The following is a 21,752-nucleotide window of genomic DNA, read 5'->3' as shown; positions in this document are numbered from 1 at the left end:
GGTATCTGAGTCAAGCACATAGAAGCTTTCGCCGCCAAGCTTTGTGTGATGTGTTGTTGGCCTGGCTCGGACTGCTGCAAGTATATCGGGAGTCTCTCCCATTGATAAGTGACGTCTGCGGTGTTTGGTTTATGGGCGCCGCGGCCGACAAATGAAAGGAACGGCCAATGGGCGGCCGCTGGCACCGACAAAAGGTGCCATTTTTCGTGAGCAAACTACAAAATGTGTGGTGGCAGAGGGGCCAAACCGCGGCCCGCTAATCACACTTCCAAAATAATTGTTTTCCTCAATACATCAATGGCTGACCGAAACAATACACACAAACAAGCTGATTCGGAGTAAATCAATGCTTAATCATTTGCCATCAAAATCCAAAAGATCGTATCTGAGAGTTAAAAATCCTTGCGAATACAAGATTAATCAAGAAATAAAGAGAATGGTCAAAATATCTTGTTAGTGTAACCATTTCTACAGTATTCCATTGAAAAATAGTTCTTACATAAATTATTAGAACAATGTCTTCTAAGGTACTTAAACCGTATATTTATTTTAATATCTGTAAATTACAAGCCTATCGTTAGTCTTGCGTTATGAGCGTTGTTGTATTCATATTGAGATGTATGTTGACTAACAATTTTAAGCAAAAATATAGCATGAACAGATAATAAATTTATAGAATTATATAATAATGATTGAGGTACATCTTATCTTTGTTTAAATTTAGTTTCGTTTAAGAGTAATTTAATTAAGGACAATTTAAAACTAAATTAAGAATTTCCTCGTGCTGTTATTCCATGACTTATAAGGAATTACACCAATTATGGATCAATATTTTTAATGTATTTTGTGGAGCACAAACATTATTGTGTCTTTTTGTATACTTAATATAAATATCTCTATTAAAATTAAGTAAATCAAATTCTCAACCTTGTAAATATTTTAGCAGTATATTTTGAATATTATTATACTTTCTTATCGTTGCGTAATTATTTATTTATAAGGTTTATTTCTGGTTTATATTGAAGTACAATTGATTCTTAATACATTTCACCGTCTATAATATTTGATATTTTTATGATTGTGTCAAATTCAGAACTTCTTCTGTTTTTTTTTCATTCTTTCAGTTATTTGTCGCGACATCTGTAATAAGTCAATATCATTTTCCGTTTATTTAATAACACCTCTTTTATTTCATGCCAATGTGTTTAAGTACATAATTTTTTACATGAGCACATAATTGTGTGCAAGTGTGTTTAAGTACATAATTGTTTACATGAGAACATAATTGTGTGCAAGTGTGTTTAAGTACATAATTGTATACATAAGTACATAATTGTGTGCACGTGTGTTTAAGTACATAATTGTGTGCAAGTGTGTTTAAGTACATAATTGTGTACATAAGTACATAATTGTGTGTCAGTGTGTTTAAGTACATTATTTTTTAGGTGATATTAGAAAAAAAATTAAGAAATAAAATTTACCCAACATCATCCGGGCATCATATACTATAGTTACACAACTTCCAAATAATGAAACAAGTTTCAGAAAATTGTAACCTCGTTATTTAAAACGCTATAAAAGTGCTACTCTAGTGACATTACCTGTTCACATAAATATAAAATAAGCGATAAGGTAGATCTAATGTTTGTTGTTATTTTGAGAGTGTCATTGAAATACTGTTAATTTGCTTAGTCAAACATTAAGTATCTGTATTTAAGCAAAATGCATATTTCTGTTTTATTAAACAATGCGGATTTTCCTCATTCAGATAAAACAATGTAAATAAGGTAAATTAATGTACTTAAACGTATTTATGTCAATATCGAACTGTTACGCCTTGAAAATTGCATTCGAAAATATATCATCTATCTTGCGCATTTTCCTTATTTGCAAATTAACGACGACACCATAAAACGTGGTCGATTACGTTAAAAGTTCAATTTATAAAAATTGCATTACACAATAATACGTTAATTTAAATAGTAAATACATATTAGAAAACCCCTCAGTGTTTTTAAATTTTTCCTTATTTGATCTAAACATTAATTCTATTCCAATCGGAAAATATTGCTTTTTGAATATTTGAAAACGCCATTCCATATTTGAAGATCAATGTAAAAATAAAAATAGAACGGTATAATAGAATGGTGTACTTGGTGTGTTGGATATATAATATTTAAACAGGCTCTATTTGAGTTGGAGCATAACGATATCTCCGCGATGTAGGTTGTACTCTGCGGACTCGTTGTATCGAGGATTGTTGTTCAAGAACCCGGCTGTAAGACGATATCTGTGGTAAGTGGTAAGCGGTGAGCACCTACTTTTCTCATTCATATTCCCTTCTCCCCCTTCCCATATCTTCCCCTCTATCACATCACACTGCCTTCCGGACAGTGTTGCCAGTTCTGACCCAGTTAAATTAATTCATTTGCGATATTGAAATCCCTGCCTTAACCCTTAAAGCCTCTGACATTTTACCCTTTTGAAATATTTTCGAAATTACATTTGATTTCAGATAAATTCTCTGTTTTTAATGTAATTCAAAATAAATACTTTTCTTGAAAGCAGATAAAAGACTCAGATTCAGGTTTTAGTATTCAAAATCAACATAATATGTAATTGAAAACAATAAAAAAATTGAACGCAAATGAAGATAGTTTTTTTATATTTCACTTACGGATGATTTTTAACGAGTAAACTAAAATTAATACTTTAAAACTTACCTTACATTTATTATAAAAATCTGTATTTATAAAATTGAAAACCTTGACAAATATTTTTCAAATACTAAACAATGATTCGTAGGATTATTTAAATTTTTTTTCGTAGAGTCTGTTGTTAATTGTGCAGTATTTTTTCTTTCTAACATTATTTAAATCATATTTCTCTCTGATTTACAAAATAAGACAGCAAAAATTTTATGCAACCGTATCAAACTGGGAGATATATCTCCCAAAAAGACTACGATTGTTTGTTGTCTGTGAAGAATATCTCCCAAATTATGAATTAAGAATCGTAACAAATATATACTTCAATCTATTTAAATGGCTTCTATCGCTTCTCTTATAAAGGCTGTAATTCTTAAAACCTATTAGAACTACGTCATAAATGGTTGAAAAATACTATAAAAAATGAGTTAATTTATTTATTTTATCCATTATATATATTATGTTTAATTATTTCTGAACGCCTATCGACTACCATACTAAGCTATCATAGTAGGAGTATCACGGTAGTCAAAATAAGTATGATTTAAACTAAAGTTTAAACCAAAAAAATTATTATTTCAAATTATAAAACTAGCAACAAAACGCTTGCCAAATTACAAATACATAGCTTAAAGTTTGTGTCCCTTAAAAACAACCCACGTTAAGTGAAAGGAATAAAATAATTTATCTTTTAACTACCGGAAATGCTTAGATTAGAATCTCTATGAATGAAGAACGATTAAAAATAATGTAAAATCGTAAAATGCAGGTTTATTGGTTGCCGCAGTGATAGATTAATTTTGGCCGAATTAGTCAGATCGTCGGGTGGAAATAAAGAAGATATGCGTAGGACAACAATTGTATGCAGCTGCCCGCATCACCTCAGGACCAAACCTTCAATAATGTTAAATGTTTAATGTTAAATGGACGGGTCTGGGGGCAAACATTGGCCCAAAGTGCCGCCTGAAGAATGAACGTGAAATATTGCGGTGTAACATTTATTCGAACATCGATGTAGGTTTGTATTGTGCCCGTGTGACTGTTGTCATGTTGAAAAGGCGAAAGAGAGCCGAAAAGTTAAATATTTCCTCAATAATGCCATTTTATTTTCAATGCCTTGTTTGTATTCGTGAATGCACGGCGCCACGCCATGAAAAACTACATTCTTTTAAAATTTTCAGTTTTTTTAAAACTTTAAAATCGATACCGGGTGTGGGGAAGCAATACGTGAGCGACAATTTCTGTCGAGGTACTCTCAAACTTCAATAATTCGGTTAAAAATAAATATAGCGCCCATCTCAGTGTTATTTTAAAGAGGAAAGATGAAATATTTTACCAGTAATGCTGCAATATTAGTAGCGGTCGGATTTTGAGAATTGCGCACGCACAAAGCGAACGTACGATTTTCGACTTTCCGGATTCGACACGTGACCGTAAACGGGATCATATCTCAGAAACTAATACATTATCTGATCTGAGTGAACCAAATGGTATTTTGAAGAAACTTCAAGTTGGTATCTCAAAAACTTTAAAGATGACTTTGAATATATGAAAGGTTGAAAATTTAACGTTTTCACGATATATGAAAGAAAAGTTCAAGCAAAAATAAAAAAAAAACAAACTCGGCACGAAAAAACAAAATTCCAAAGATTATGACACCAAAATGCCAGGTCCTGATTCAAAACCAAGGCGCAGAACTGCCGTAAATATGGGTAACGCAAGCTCACTCTGACAGCTCAGCCGGTATCTGATAAGCCCAGGTCATGTTTTGGGATTTCGCTGCTGATGAGACGGAAATATAATAATAATATTATTTAAGAGGTAATATTAAAATAATTTCAAAGCCACATGTACTATACTTCTCATATTACTAAGTATTAGACTAATAATTAAACAAATCTAATGTTTTTTAATATATTTTAATAATATTTACTATGCACATCGACCTTGAACCTAGACTATAATATAAGATTGATGTCTTCATGAAAATAACTGTGGCAGTGTCCGACACTGCATATACAATTATATTATCTAAAATTCATTTATAATGGATTGCATTATTCATCTTGTTGTATTTTCTGTAAGCCTGTCAAAGTTAATAGTCTAATTCACGCATTAAGAAAAGTGTGTTTTGATCACTCAAATCGACAATGCTAAAATCAAATTCCTGAAACGAGTAATCTTAATGAAAGTATGTGAACGCGCGGGTCAGAGCGAAACCTGCCACATACTTCGGAGAGTATTCCGTGGGCTATAACATTTTGTCTTAAAAATATAATATCTACCTCATTACACAATCAACGACATTATTTTAATTATCATTTTCTAAATTGGAACATATGTGTCAATAATTCAGACAAGGGAGAAAGTATCTATCTACCTATGGTATAATATTTTTTTCCAGAAAATTCTTTTATTCTACATTTGAAATGTGTATCACTTAATACTTATTTATTTGGTTTAAATTTCTGAGTTTAATAATGTACTGTTATAATAATGTAATAAGGTACTATGAATGTTAATATAAAACATCTAGGTGGGTATGTTTATATTAAATCGGTATCAAAAACATGCCATACACTTAGATACGAGTGCAAACTAAATGTATTTGTTTTCAGAAAACACCTTTCTTCGCTGTAGAGTTTACAGGCGGAGTATGTTTATAACATTTTATGGCCGAGCGATAATTGTCAATACTCAGGTTTACTGGCAAATGTAACTGCGTGTTGGGAAATTAAATTGTTTGGGTTAAAGTCGAGGGTCCTAGCTTCTATTCGCCTCGTTAACCATGTAAGGAAAGCAATTACAAAGTCCAAATCTTCTAATAGAATTTTCATGCCTTAAAGGATATGTTAGGGCGGCTCCTTCCGCTCCATCGATTCCTTTGGCATCCGTGCGGTATAAGTTACTTATGAGCAGAGATCAATTGCCTTCGAGATAAGCCTAAATAAGCTCCCAGCGCGAGAGTGTTCCGGGGAAGTCTGTCATAACAAAGGACAGAAATAATTGGATGCCAATTGTTGCCATTTTACTATTTTTCGTATTGAATATTGTATACGTACCATAAGATGGGGTAACTGTGATTAATTTTCAACTTTGAAACAACTTTTTTTCATAAAACCTTTTCTGTCGAAAAATTTTACCTCGTATTTATTGCACTTGTTTGAAATATTAAATAATATTTAAGAATGATGTGTTTTTTGAATAATCCAGTCAGTTTAATTTTATTCTTACCATCAAAACATTGAAATGAATGAGATGAGATAAAATTTCTAAAAACCTTGTGAAAAGTCCAGTCAACACCGGGGCCTTCAGATAATGTGTTAATGTTACTCAAAACCAACTAATCTGTCCCAAATTTTCATTATATCCACGTTACCGGGAAAAAATTTAAATCAAGCGAATTTCTGAGTGTGGTAGCGAGATTATTGCAGATATCCGCGATGTTCAAAGGGGCCCCCCGATTTAAAAGTAGCCCTATATTAAGATAGATTTTATCTTCAAATATGCAACATTCCCAGTACAACAATGTGTTGCGGTATAATCTGGAAAATCGCCTAGGGAAGCTAGTTTCAAAACCACAGTATTTATTGTGTTAATATTTTGGTGTGAATTGCGTGATGATGCAGTTTTACGGTAAATCGAATATATTTATTTTATACATTAAATAATAACATGTTATACCCGTTAGACGAACAAAATATTTACACAACTACTTAGACGCGAATAGGCGTTGAAGGATATAATAAGTTCTTCGACAAAATGATTATACCGTTTTCCAGAGATTCTCAATATCTGCCGAGAGAAGACGTGCATCCTTCGCCCAAGGCGCCCCTCTTCCTCAACCGCTATCTACTCACTGGACCACTCCGCTCCGGTCACATTACCAATAACCAGTGGCGGTTCTCTCTAAAGTGCGTTTGTGCGGTGAAGCCTTATTAAAAAGTTGAGAAATTTTATTTTTTTAAGACGAACTTGCTTTATCATAATATCAGCACATAGTAAACAGCACGCTATTAAAATTCAGCCTTTAATATTTACGCCAAAAGAGGTCGAAGAGCAACCCGGTATTCCCATTTTGTGCTTTATAGAATCAGCACAGAATGCTTCATACAAAAAATCAAAATCGCCTTGACGGTGCTATCGCAAACTTATGCCAAATTAACACTATCCTAGTGCGCCGCAAAGCATTTTATGCCACGTGACTGCCGGAGATTGACGAATGGCGCGGCCAGCCGATCTTTGCGCACAATTTTAGTTTACCTTTTAGTTTTTTACATTCCATAGTAGTTGTAAGTAGTAAATTATTGAACATTTTTATTTTCTTTCTACTGCATTTCTCCAACCGTTTGCTTAATGGTATCTTTAAATCTAGGTACTAGTAGAATTTATAGGTTTTAATGTATCTATGCTTATGTTTTCGTATTTAAAATTCAACCCTTTTTAGATAAGATGCTATATTCCTCAGACGTACTGTCTAAGTCGCCAGTTATGCAATATTGTATTTAAGTTTATCTTCTCTTGAATTTTTTAACACATTCAAAAAGACCACGAACCGTTACTGCCAATAACCATGGAGTTAACGATCAAATTTACGGCTCGGTCACCTACTATGGGGCGGACCGTTCAAATTATCCTTCTTTTTTTATACGTATAAATTGGGGTACCTACATATCTACCTAAAAAGCGAGGCGTAGTCACCTTCTCAATTCTACCTTCTATCATATCTACCAACCGACTTCCACTTTAACGTGTGAAGGTATCAAATCTATTCGGCCAATAGACGGATCCGCCGAGGGGCAAGCGGGATAAAATGATACTTAAAATAGTTACTAATTATACGCCGTTTTTTTTATGGGCCGCGTTAGGGCGTTTGTTTCACGCGTCTTCGGGGTGACTTATCACAAGACGTAAAACGAGATTGGCCATGTTTACGTGGAGTTTCAAAATAATGAATCACTGAGAACAGAAATAGATAAAATAACAAATTAAATTGATTGTCACATTTTTTTAAAACTGTAGTTATGTTAGGTTAAGTTAGGTTGTATTTTTTTCTCTCTCTTGATCGAGTATATAAATAAATCAACGCATACACCAATAAATTATCATCGTTATTAATTTTTGGGTTATTATGCTGTGCTTCTTCGTTCTTTAGTCAACGTTTCGGAGAGCGTTACAGGTAGCAATAACTTCTACGTAAATAAACACGCACGGAGAAAACTGAAATAAAATACTGTTAATGAATAGACAGAGTTCCTAACAAAGTATCAGTTAAAAGCGAATGTTTTGTGAGGACAGTGGAATACGCGTTCATAAACTGATCGACTGTCGCACTCCGTCATGATATTTATTAGGAAAAGAACACGTGTTCTAGATAGAGTCTGAAAGATTTTATCAAGAAATTTTTTCATTGTTTCTTTACATTCTATCATTTATTACGTAAGAATTGTTGATTTTTTCATGGCATGTTTTCACTTTTCTCTGAGCACTTCCACATAATCTACATACCTGCCCTGACGATGGACGCTGTAACGCTGTCTGAAATGTTGGCTAAAGAAGGAAGAAGCGCAATAAGGCATCATAACCTAAAAAATAATAAAGATAATACTTTGCTCCATAAAATCTCAAATAATATCTGATAAAAAAATCTCTTACCATTATTATTCGCGGCAATTGATTGTGTTGGCAATAATTATTTCTCTGGTCGTACAGATTGGAATGGAACAAAAGACGTCCGGAAAACATTTTTGAATTCGTTATAAGTTTTTTTTAAGGTTAATAGTTTTTGGGCTGTAAATCACCGGGGCTGTTGGCTGTTGTGACTCGAAACGCCCGCTGCTCTGTTGGCCTCGTTTCAGTGTACCTACGTTTTGTCCTACGTTTTGTTGTCGTGGGAGACGAATGGCTAAGAAAACAAGTCCAGTGTTACCGGCGAAACAAAGAATCATCAATAGAACCACTTAAAATGGCTACAAGGGAAAACAACAATAATTATTATTGTTTCCCCGGGCATTATTGGGCTGAAACAAAGGACTACACTTGAATAAGGTTGTGTGATATATCTGGACAAAATGTTCTCACGCTCTCGAACTTGTCATTGAGATTTGAGGGTGATTTAGCTTTACCTAAATAAGTCTCTCTTTCCTGGAGAAATAATCAAAAGTACGTGTGATATTCTCAACAAAGTGTCATACATTTTTTACTTCTCTACAATAATTTTTTTACTGGTTTTACACTTACCAAGATTTTCGGTTGAACAAATATTTAACAAATATTATGAATAGCGAATACTGTATTTCATTAACCGAGCTGTTAATAAAAAAGTATTAAGTATTGATTTAGGTACCTCTCCTCTAATGCACGTAAAAGCTTTTAACTATTGACAGGCCAAGTGCCAAACAAAACGTCTGTAACCAAGTGGGTCTTCCGAAGACCCCATGCATTTTTCTGTCTTATGGGCTTTTAAACTATAGAAATCCCAATTATTCAGTCAATTATTAATGGTAACTTATATATTTGCGCAGAAATACGTAAAATACTAAAATGATATGTCAAGTATTTAAACCAATATAAGGAGGATAATAATTTTGGGTTACTACCTACTCCCTAACTTGGCTGCGGGATAGTTAAATAGTTGTGTAGTTACAAATTGTAGGCAATTACCCATAGAGTAAATATTGCATTATAATGAAGTCTACTTAGGCAATTTAATAAGATCATTTGAAATAATACAAACATATTAACAACGCACTACCCCTCACTTATTAACGTGTGTTAAATTTTAAATGGTTGTTTATCAGTATTAAAAATTTTAAAACGGGTTTTTTTAGTTATGGAATAGATCGTTCGAATGAAAACTGTAATAATCAATACACAGATCATTGTTGGAGCATTTGGTTCCTTGAAACAGGAGATCCACCTAGCTAGGAACTAAGCTGACAACTTAATGGCACATTTTATTTTTTTTAAATTTGCCGGCTAGGAAGATAAGTAATTAGTAACAAGAAAATCATAACATCCATAACAGCTTATTTTTCTGCCGATTATTAAATTTCAGGTACCATGAATGTAAATTAGAAAATTTTCCCAAAAAAAGCTTTAAAATGCGGAAACATTATATAAAGAAACATGAAATCAAATTAATCAATAGGTACATCTAAAACGTCCAAGTGTGTGTTGTGTGTTTAATGGTTTCTCTTCACTCTTCTGGGAATAGTTCGGTCCGGGCGGTATGGCACTTGGAAATATAGCAAAGCCTATAAACATGACATTATTATGTGCATAAAGGGTGGAGGCTGTCACGGCAATTCGTCGCATCATTCCTCAAAGCGCTGATCTATGAATGAATGCGAAGGCTTTAGTAAATCTGCCAATCACTGCGCATTGTACATTGTACTCTAGCATAAATATTTAGATTGATTTCTAGACCTCTAGTTTTTGCGAAAACATTTCAAGAGCATGCAGATATTATTCGGATAGTGCTTCTATATCCACTCAAAATATGATACAAACACCAAACACACTACCTATCAAGGGGTAAACGAAAATGGGGCTTAAAACATAATTTTTTTTCTCTTATTTTATCGAACTCGTAATTAAACATAGCATGTATATAATGTAACTGTACCCATATAATATTACTGGTGATTAAACATAGCATATCTGTAATGTAACAGTACCTGTATAATAGTATTACTCGTGATTAAACATATCATGTCTGTAATGTAACAGTACCTGTATAATATTATTCGTGATTAAACATACCATGTTTGTAATGTAACAGTACCTATATAATATTACGTCAACTTTTAGGTTTATGAGGATTTAGATTAGGTACTGTAAGCCTTAATATGGGGTACATCTTAAACAAGTGAGCATACTATATTATTTCCATGTTTTTAATTCATGTTTTGTAAATTTTATAATTCAGCACTGAGTACAATATTTAGCATTGTTATGTTGTACAACAAATAATTAAAATAACTGTACCCATCACTGACTTTTATTTTATGTAACAGCCCACTAGGACGTAAATAAATAAAAAATACTTTGATAGATTAAAATGAGCTCTTTATTAGCAGTTGGTAGGAATGATTCTTAGCCTCGATCCTAGGTTTGCAATCGTATTTATCTAAGTCTTAATTTCTGCTTCATTAACAGCTATGTGCCATCTATGGGTAACTTCTTAAAATACTATCTAGGATAACACAATTTTAAACTTGTTTTATCAAGTTTATGTAAAAACAAAGCAATTTTGAAACTATCCATGAACCCTTGGTTGAGGCGAGGAATCTCATTGTGTTGTACTAAGGTGTTACCCACAACTAAAGGTGGGGAACAAAAAGCATTACGAGTTTGGAAATCGCATTTTCGCTCTCGTAAAAGGACACTTTTACAATTGAGCCCGGCTGGGGCGCATTCACACTCTCTTTTCATTTTGTAAACAAGTAATTCGTTATTGTTGTTTAGCCTATTATTTGTTTGCCCGTTTCCTCTCGGGTTCATTTCTGAGCTGATTTTCCACACCACCGCCATTCAATATGTTCATGCGGAGTGATATACTTCTTAATATTCCTCGAAAACAATCACAGTGCAAGGAAATAGTTCATTTCCATTGTTTTTTTCGAGGATCCAATACCTGTTCGACTAACTGCGCGTATCAAATCGCGGTTTTGACTTTTATGTATTTGACAAACATAATTGCGATTCGCGATAGATGTTTTTGGACGAAAACAATAAGATATTTATATTTTATTTTTATGTATACGAAAACATTTTCAATGACGAATTTTTAATTATCGCCAAAACGACATGTTTGATTTCGTTCGTTAATATGGCGTTGTTGTCGTCACACCGGCCAATATCGGTGACAGCCGTCTCACCAGCGAGTAGCGTTTTCTATGTCATAATGACGTTGGAGCCAGAAATGGTTTCGGAATTCGCGGTTTTAGATCCTTTCAAAAATTAATAATTATGAATGAAAATATTGAAATTACACATCTTTAGTACGATACTCAAAATCAGCAAAATGAACTTTAAAGGCCTTACTAATAATGTTTTAAATTTTACACAACCTCTGGAAGGAACTTTTAGCAACATTATTGAAGAGTAAATGGTTGTTTAAAATTTAAAACACGTTTTTGAGTAAAGGAGTAAGTCCATCACTTTTAAACATCGCGGGAACAAATTGCAATAGGTAAAAGCTTCGCAGCTTTGAAATTATTAGTCAAATCAATCACTGAGTTTATTATCGGGGACTTCGGAGAATGCTGTAGCCATAGAATAAAGAAAAAAAACTAGAAGCGCCTTGTTAGTGTGTTACGTGATCCAAATATTTACCTAATCGAGGATTTAATTTCCAAAACAAAACTGTGTTTACGAAATTCAAATGGGATGTAGATCTACGATGTCAGACGGAGCGCTTGGCTATTGGAATATTTGTTTCCATTCAAATTTGTATGGAAGGCACTTCTAGTGTTATTCTCTATTCTATGGCTGTAACCAACCGCTTAGAATCCACAGTTTATGTGCAGTAGTTTGTGAAGGCAGTGGAAGAAATGGTATGGAAGCAGTCAGGTACTCGGGGAATGCTTTCTATCATCGTGACAAAGTGCCGGTGACCTCAGAGTCCTCGCAGAGAAAACTTTATGGGAAATCAATCGCGACAGCCAGTGGTAGCTAACTCACTCGAACGAGCTACCTACATTATTAATCAGCTACATTATTAATCAATGTAAATAAATTTTGTCGGGTTATCTTGGCACCGACTTGCTTCGAGTACCTATAATCTTTAGTTGAAATTACCCGTAGAACACCTGTAAGATATTTTATGCGTTACAGAAACTCACTTTGACGTACCGTAATATGGGGCGACTTTTATATTTTATTTATTTATTTATTTCTATACATACATTACAGTGTCTACCAAATATTTACATTTGTATATGATACATAACTATAGAACTGTTGTTAATATGGTTTTTTTTTATGCTGGGTGTGAGGTAGGTTTGAGTAGATGACACTGTGTTGGGTAATGTTATATGTTATTTATTTTATGATGTTATCGTGGGGCGATTTTGACCATCTGCATAATTATCGCTACTAATCAGAAATTTTCATGTTTCGTTTACATGTATTAATATTATCTTCTTCTTCAATTATATATTACATTGATGGTATAACCATCAAAACATATTTAAAAAATAAATTAAAAAAATATTTTCAAAGTTGAAATTTTATCAACATCACCCGATTTTACGGTACCTATTTGTAATTGCCTTTAATTTGAAATGTAAAGCACATTTATCACGCAGCGTACAGCACACATCCCCAGAGGTGTCAATATTGACATAGCTATCGCGAACAATTACATTATTTATGAAAATATCCTTCTTTATGGAATGCTAGATTCGTTACGGGAGTATTGTCCGTTTCCGTTAGCCATTACTGCCTGCGCCCCGTCCCTCGGCTGGGCCCCTTGTAAGGTTCCATCAGACTATGTTCTATGCCTGGCCTCACGCCCCGTTGCGCGATACTAATTGTCTACCTGAAATCTAACCTATGCGAGAACATATCTTATCCTTCTCATCGGTCCGTAGCGTTGATACATAAATACCAATGTATCAATGATTCCATCCAAGGAACCTTATTCAGAAAAATATCAAATTATTCACGCTGACTTCGGCAATAATAATATATTAGGTAGGTAAAACGAGGATCTATTAAGGTCCAGGAACTCGCAAAAGATTGTAACTTTGATATTGGGTATCGTAAAAAATACAAATTTCGCTCGTGTGTCTGTCTGTGACTCTGGTTTAATGAACACCAGAACTTGGATTTGCTTAGAATTCAAGTAGGTACTATTTTAAAAATTGGAACTGAACATGCAATTATAATATCCGGTGAATTTCCATGGGTTAGCGCTAGTATGTATATAGCAACCAAAAGTATAATGAAACCAACAACATTGTTGATTCGTTGCTCGACTCCTGGAGGTTATAGCGTGACATGTAAGGCAAGACACTTCCTTAAAATGATCTCCACTTTATTGGGAGTTTGATCCTTCCAGATATTTAAGGCACACGGTTTCACGGTTAGCGGTTTTGCCGTAAAACCCCAGTATATATAAAAAAAAATGTTCCGTCTTAGTTCTGCTCGATCACGCCTCTACCAAGTTCTGTTGTATTTATAAAGTTTATTTAATTCATTTCTTGTACCATCGGTTCCCCATCGGTGCTGAACAATGCATAAACCGCCCACATCACGTTGTAAGACGTAAGCTATCGGAGTTCAGCCTTTATGGTCGGCTGCCGAATCGTTTTATCAAATTTTCCGGTCGCTTAGTGAGATTAGCTGTGAAATCTGCGATTTGTCAGAGAAATTTACAATTGAGTTCAACGTGTTCTTAAAATTTTCTGCGTAGGCGCTTTAGGAAGCAGATCTATTTATGACAGTTAGATGAGGTTAGATATTATGCTTTCAAACATTCTTTTTGTAATATTTATACGCACATATGGGGTTGTGATAAAATAGCACGGCTGTCGCCAAAAGAAGGGGGGCCGTAAATGATTCGAAAGGGTGGTTCGTGTAAAAAGAATTCCAGAAAAGATGACAAGACACTGAAAATAATAACCAAGATGGTTCCCCAGTGGAAGCGACCTAGAAGCAGACCGAGGAAGAGATAGACTTTTGGAACGTGATGGGAAGGCTTGACGATTGGTGACGAAAGACTAGGGATTCTTTGGATAATCAACACCTCTGCCAAAGGTCATCCCAAGTGGTTCGCTACGTTTGTTGAATAAGCAGAGGTGTTTAGGTTCGTGGGTTGAGGTTTATCCAGGTCTTGGCGGCGGACGTTGCAGCCCCCTTGACCTCTTAGGCCGAACTCTCTCGACCCCTACCTTGCACCGCAGAATAGATGCATGCTTCTCTCCTGGATACACTGAACTCCAGATTTCTACCCATTCTGCATACATGTTTTCTTCCAAGAACTTCTTCTCCTTCCTTTCCCTAAAAAGAACCTCCACACTGCATCTTCAAAGATGACATAGGGCCTGAGGGAAATTATTTTATCAGCGCCTCCAAAGCACGGTAACTCTGATTACTAAACGAAGAGGAATAGGTAGATTGTTTGGCGTGTTTGCTGCTTCCGAAGCACGTATATTAAAACAAAATCTGTATTATTTGAGCTGGTCCCGATAACTGCTTATTGGTATTTTTATGCTCAATTTCTTTCAGGCATCTTGCATCCATGCACGATGTACATACCCAAAAACCATGTATATAATTGTACCGTTTCTGACTTAATATGTATTCCGTTCCAGAGATGTAAGGAGAGGCTGAACACGCTGGCCATCAGCGTGATGAACCAGTGGCCAGGCGTCCGTCTGCGTGTGACGGAGGGCTGGGAAGAGGGCCACCTGGCGCCGGACAACCTGCACTACGAGGGCCGCGCCGTGGACGTCACGACGTCTGACCGCGACCGTTCCAAGTACGGCATGCTGGCGCGACTGGCCGTGGAGGCGGGCTTCGACTGGGTTTACTACGAGGCCCGAGCGCACATTCACTGTAGCGTCAAGTCAGGTACGTCCACTCTCATCAATAAATCTGAAATATTCGCAATTAAATGCACCAAAAATGCAACGGTGTAATAATAAAGCGAGATAAATGCAAGAAATATGTTGTCCAATGACAATCCGGTAAAATACTAAATGTCGATAGATAAACTAACTGGTGTATACTAGGCCATTTCTCTGGAGCCATCCTACCTATTGTGTCTTAGATAAACTAACTGGTGTGTACACTAGGCCGTTTCTCTGGAGCCATCCTACCTATTGTGTCTTAGATAAACTAACTGGTGTGTACACTAGGCCATTTCTCTGGAGCCATCCTATCTTTTGTGTCTTCGCATAAACTTCTTGCTTCATACATAGTATGTCATATTATTTACCTACTATTTTTTATTGCGATTCTTGACATTTACTCAATCGAGCCCACTTCTTTTTATATGCATATAAATTATATGCACTAGAAATGACTTCCAAGTATGTTTGAATGGCAACCAATATCGCTATTGACCACTATACAAATACCACAATATTGCTTGCTATCACATTTGAATTTCTTAATGATGATGAAACAGAGTTGTACTGGAAATTTAAGGCCCGATTGACCAGTCTTTTAAATTACGAAACGCGGCCAAAATTCATTTATTGTGTTCTTCTTTATTCAATTTTCCCCGCCATCTGTATTTACTTACTTTCCTTCATCAAGTAACTCCCTACATATTAACTATCGTAAAAAAAGTATGATTAAAAGTAATATTTGCGACTTGGCGCACATCCACTCAAAATGTTAGATTTCTTTTAAAAGATTAGAGAAACTTCAAAGCATTTCTTTGATTATTTTGTTGAGTCTGGCGTTGAAACCATCAGTATGTAGTGTAGTGTTTGATCTCATCTCGCGTTTGAGATATCGCACGGGGAGCGGAGCGTGCGAAAGTTCCACACTGACCGCAAACCACATCCCGGAAAGAGTTTGTCGCCCTTCCTGGGCTGAATCCTGTGAGTCCTTCATGTGCACTGGCCGCTGTACGGCACACATCGGGTACTATTACCTACAGGTCGTAGCCTCTCAGGTCCTTGGTCCTTAGCCTTACACCCTACACCTTGCAGACATGCAGTCGCGGTTCGTGGTCATCCACAATCAGAGTTTAGAAAGGAAAAATAAATTAATTTCCTTAATTTAATGTACGTCACAACGTAATCAAATCTTTGTAAAAATGTAGGAAAGGTGATAAAAACCTCAACAGTATATAATACTCAACAATAATAAAAGTATTTGATTTTTTTATTTAGTTTCGCTTTCATCCGAGGCGCACACAATTAATACATAACAAAGTGACATCTGGCGAATTTTATAAAATCTTTGATCTTACGAGCACGGTGTACGATAAATGCAAGTTGAAAATAAGAATATTTTGGTTCTGAAATTAGAGAGCTCCGTACCTGTCACTCTACAAGACATAATATTATTCGTATGAAACATTCCTAAGAAATTATCTGTCCGTAGGTGCGTTCTGAATTCCGCTCTTAAGAAAAGATTTTCGCACTTTAAAAATTAACACACTTCTCGGCATCCGATTAAGCTCAAACTCGGCATATAGACTCTTTGTCGATGACAATGTATTCTATCAAAGGTGTGTAGGTGGTAATCGTGCATAAACATGCAGACATATATGCAATTTTTAAAAATTGGATGACATTACAGAAGTTAATATATGAAATAAATGTCGGTCCTACCCATATTTATATAGTAATGGAATTTTGTTTTTTACGGGTTTATTTTTAGTAAAATGCGGTAATATTATAATAAATTTATGTTTGTCTTTTTCGTCTCCCCTACTATTTGTGAGTTCACAGCACATGTGGTCCGCCACTGACATAGACCCTTCACTGAACATTTTATTGACACAATACACAACCACAATACCTTTGTAAAATGATCAATTTGATCTACAATAAAAATAGCAGGTGATAGCACCTATTGTTTTCCCTACTAAAATATAAATAAAGTTTTATCAACGATCAACGATAAAGTTTCCACAATATTTACTGAAAATCTTTCACAGTAGCCTTTCTCTTTGATGCAAAAAATACAACTGCTTCATTAGAATCCGAAAGTGAAATTAAACTTCTTTGAAGTTAACAAATGAGTGGGTAGAGATGCCAACGTATCTTTTTAAATCATCTTTTTCGTCGAATGTTCATTTTCATGTTGTTTCAGAAATCGTGTGATACGAAAAATGGAAAGTTCAAATGAGAAGCTCGTTAAAATAAATATTGGAGAAATAATCTATTTGTAAAAGTATCTCGTAGTATTTTTAACGATACCCTTTGATCAGCCTGAGAACGTAAACACATGAAATGTGCCGCTCGCAAAGGTCACAAGCGAATTCATACTCTTTGTTGTGCAACTCTTCTTGTTTCAACAAATTCGATCATAATCTCGTTACTATAAAGTATATCGGCACCGCACAAAAGAAAAAATCGTCTGTTATTTTTTGTACTGCCATTTAATACCGGTATTTATTTTAAATGTGAGCGGAGCTTGTTGAATACACCAACACCATCACAACCCGCCCCAGACGGCAGACAATACACATACACGAGTATTAACAATAAACAAGGAGTCGCACACATGCAAGGGTCATCCAATGATACAACGAACGCCCAAATTAATACGTATTCACAGATCTTTATTACCATTTCGTTGTATTGAATAAGTTTTAAATTACTCCTGTGCGTGTGTGTGTGAGACTTGATGACCGGAACTTCAATGTATTGGAGTCACCTGTCAGGTGTCTTGTCGGACCGTAGTTGTATGCGTCAAAGTTTTTTTTTAACTGTGTGCTTTTGTTCTTGTAATTAGTTGGATATGTCATTAACATTGCGCGTCAATCCGGGGTCGCCGGTCAGATAGCTCGTCATTAGAATTTTTGTTTTTTTTTTGGTTGGTAACTTAATTACGGCTTTAATGGCAGGTTTTCTGAAATTAAGTACGGTCTGTATCACTTTGTTCCTTTGTTACCTGAATGAATCATTTAGAGTTTTTCTACTGCAGTTTTGAATGACCTCTTGCTTCAACAGATAAAAATAAAACAATGCAAAAGGCACAAACAACATATTAATTTCTAATTTAATAACGTCATATAAACACATACGAGAAGGTGTTCAAAATCTTCAAATAAACAATTGTAGATTTTCTTGTAATGTGTTATGAACGCCTAATTTTATTTTCCGTCCAACAGAGGTCACAAAGCTTCAAACCAAACTTCACAACTCTTCATAATGTTCATCCCTTATATAGTTTTTAATGAAGTTAGAAGTCACCTTGATATTGTCAAACATTATAATGTTGTGCCAAAAGTCATTTTCCAATAAAGTTTTTATCTTTTGTTAAAAATATGTATACTTACTCTGTTTATCATTTTAAACACAAGTATTAAATTAAGTCATGTAAGTTGAAGGATGGCATAGGATAAACAATTGAAGCCAGATCAAGTCTTAGACACACTATTTAAACAAATTTCAATACTTTTCGATGAGAAAAGTTAAAAAAACCGGTTAAATGTTAATCGAATATGCTATCCAAATATCAGCACGAATCTCTCTTTGATTGTGCTAGGTCTTTCTTTTACGGGGATAATTCAACCGTGTTTTTGCAAAACCCTTGAAGCTTTTCAGAGGTTTCGTACATTCTATAGAATTGTCCTTAAAGTATAACATGACAAAGTCATTTTTGCTGCATAAGACATTTATATTTGAAAAAAAAATGTTATTATTTTTTTAGGTTAGGTATTTCAAAAAAACCATAGAAATAAATACTCAACCCTCAAATATCTCTTAATTATAAAATGAATTTCATTATTTTAGACCAACATTTTTGGATAACAAATAACCACTTTCATTTAAAATATTTTGAATTAGTTTATGATTTTGAAAATATTTTTGTACTATATTATTGTAATTTTTTTTTTCTTGAAGGGTTTCACCAAAACATTGTCGAATGAAGTATCCGATACTGATGTTGTCTATTCATGTTACTCTCAACTTATCATACGCAGTCCGTACACGTTGCTACTAAATCACGAGACCCGCGTCACCACCATCTCTCGAAAGCTCAATACGCCTCAATAGCCTTCATAACCTAACTTCTGTAGCTGTCATTTTTGTTGACTGTTTTGTTCCTAGCTCTGATCTAAATCACACGTATTGAGACTATCACTTTTTCCTTATTAATTGCTACGCCATATTTAAAGTCTCGATGATATGAGTGGTAGTGACTTCAACCGGTTGATAGCGGGAGACTGGCGTCGCCGACTAGTTGCAAAAAGTTGTCAACGCGTGTCTGTATACGAACCTCCGCGCAGATGTATAGCGGTAATCGTCAAGATACTTGAATCGTCGATTATCGGATACTTGCGTATCCCTGTATGCGAGAACGGTCTTAGACTTTATACAAAATCATTATAATAAGTAAGGGTAGGTTTGATAGGCAGAGCTACACGGAAAAAAACTGAATATGGCTGATTTATCGAAAATCTCTGCAAATTATTGATAATCCAGTTAAAAACAGGACTGCAGGTCGCTTACTGATAAACTTTTAGAAAATTCGTAAGAATATTGAAACACACGTTCATGCACCTGCGTTTGTCTTAATACTATTATAAGACGAAATGCGAAAATATTCATTGGAAAACCAATCAATTCATTCGTTCATCCCGTTTTAAACCGGAATAAAAATAGTTTTAAAAGATTTTTTAATAAATTAACAATATTTATGTAAGTAAGTTTTCTCGGTGTTTTTACGTAAAACACATATGATTGAGAATTCCTCTTTGGTTGCTTGTTTGAGTGCAAGACTGCCTTGCTACAGTACACAAGTTGAGTGAGGGAAGTCCCCCCATAAGCCTGCTGGTAGCTTGCTGTTGCCCCGGGTCGCTGCGAGCGCTGGGCCCTCCCAACTACCCCGGTGGTCCGCAGGCCGGGCCCGCCACTGGCGAGCGCTCGACCAATGGGCGTCCGCCCGCCACTTCTTCCATTGGAGATCCACTATATTTATTATATATCATATACATCAAGCTGCCTCTGCCGAATTACCACTTTCATTGGTTCATTCAATGCTGATTCCAGATTAATTTAATTAATCGCGTCGGATTTTATACTTGATACGTACGGATCGAAAAATAATTGCTAATACCAATCAGGTGTATAGGAAATAAGCGATTTCAAGTAGGTACAATAATCAGTGTAAAATTGAATTAATTATAATGAAGTAACACACTTCACAAAGAATCTGAGTGTTTTTCAAATCCGTTGCAAATATTTAAATTTCTGTCCTCTACTGTAGATATAACTTTTGACCTAACCTAACTCTATAGTTTTAAATAATTCATAAATATTAGGTCAATATCTGTTTAAATTAGGAGTAAAAAACTGCTTTTCCGCAGGGGTAGGCAGAGAGAATGGATCGCCCAAACTACTCGGTAGGTATTGGCACACACTCCTTGCCTCATTCAAATTCGTGCATCGTCTCATATATAATCTTCTGTTATGCTGACTCTTGACATGACCTGACTGAAGTATTTAACTCACTTTATCGTGCCATATCTTCCTCGGATGTCCCCGATTTCTTTTACCATTCACATTAGCGACATATATTCTCTTTACACTCTTGCTGTATTTTCTCTACACGCCCAATGAATAATAAATGCATCAGTCTTGAATTTTACTGCTCAATGACAAACCGCTAAAAGCATAGGAAAAAATGGCGACACTTTTAGCAGTTGTCACATTTTAAACTGTCTGAATGCGGCGTCCTGGATCTTTCTGTGTCCAAAATGGTTCCGAATCGGCTCCTTAATCTATGGCGGACCGGAGCGATCTGCATGTAATGTGTAATGGCTGTCAATTCCCCGAACCGGTCCCTGTTATCCGTGTAATTTATTGCACATCTCTACGTGGGAGGAATTTAATTAATTGTCGAGTTCTCTCTGATAGGAGTGACTCGTAAATTATTCCCGTTTCGGCAACACAATCGTACATGATTGGCAGACATTTTTAATTGCAACAGTTTGCGTCTTGATTTTAATTTTATTATGCTTTATCTTTGATCAGTATTTACCCTGCTTTTTATTAGATTCATTATAAGCTGTTTAGCAAATTAGCCTCAAAAGCTATCAGCATTTTATTACACCGTGAAATGATTTGAAAAATGTTTGGTTTAACCTCTAGTTTGGGTTTTGAAACAATAAAAAAATACCAATCAACTGCATTTGATTTTTAGTTATTTTAACATTAATTAATTTGAAGTCAGGCTGCTATATTATTAACTAATATATTCTCAGAATCACTCCTCAATAAATTGCAGGTGATTTTGAAAGATTAATAGCTGCACTTTAAAAATCAATTACCTACCTTCGCAGCCTTTGTCAGTTCCTTAGCAAATGTGCTTCACTGACCATAATATACTCAAATACCCAAA

At 35.0% G+C, this 21,752-nt stretch overlaps 1 protein-coding gene across 1 annotated transcript in view; it reads left to right on the top strand.

Annotated features, from left to right (window-relative positions):
- hh (hedgehog signaling protein) overlaps positions 1-21,752 on the top strand; it is a 105,080-nt gene that overhangs the window by 66,766 nt on the left and 16,562 nt on the right. The window contains exon 2 of the mRNA XM_089632929.1: positions 15,032-15,290. Coding sequence (XP_089489055.1) covers positions 15,032-15,290 — 259 coding nt within the window. The remainder of the gene's footprint in view (positions 1-15,031; positions 15,291-21,752) is intronic.

Source organism: Hesperophylax consimilis, chromosome 6 (assembly GCF_061612785.1).
Source record: "Hesperophylax consimilis isolate HC1 chromosome 6, BYU_Hcon_1.0, whole genome shotgun sequence".
NCBI lineage: Eukaryota > Metazoa > Arthropoda > Insecta > Trichoptera > Limnephilidae > Hesperophylax > Hesperophylax consimilis.
This window is presented reverse-complemented; position numbering and strand designations above follow the sequence as displayed.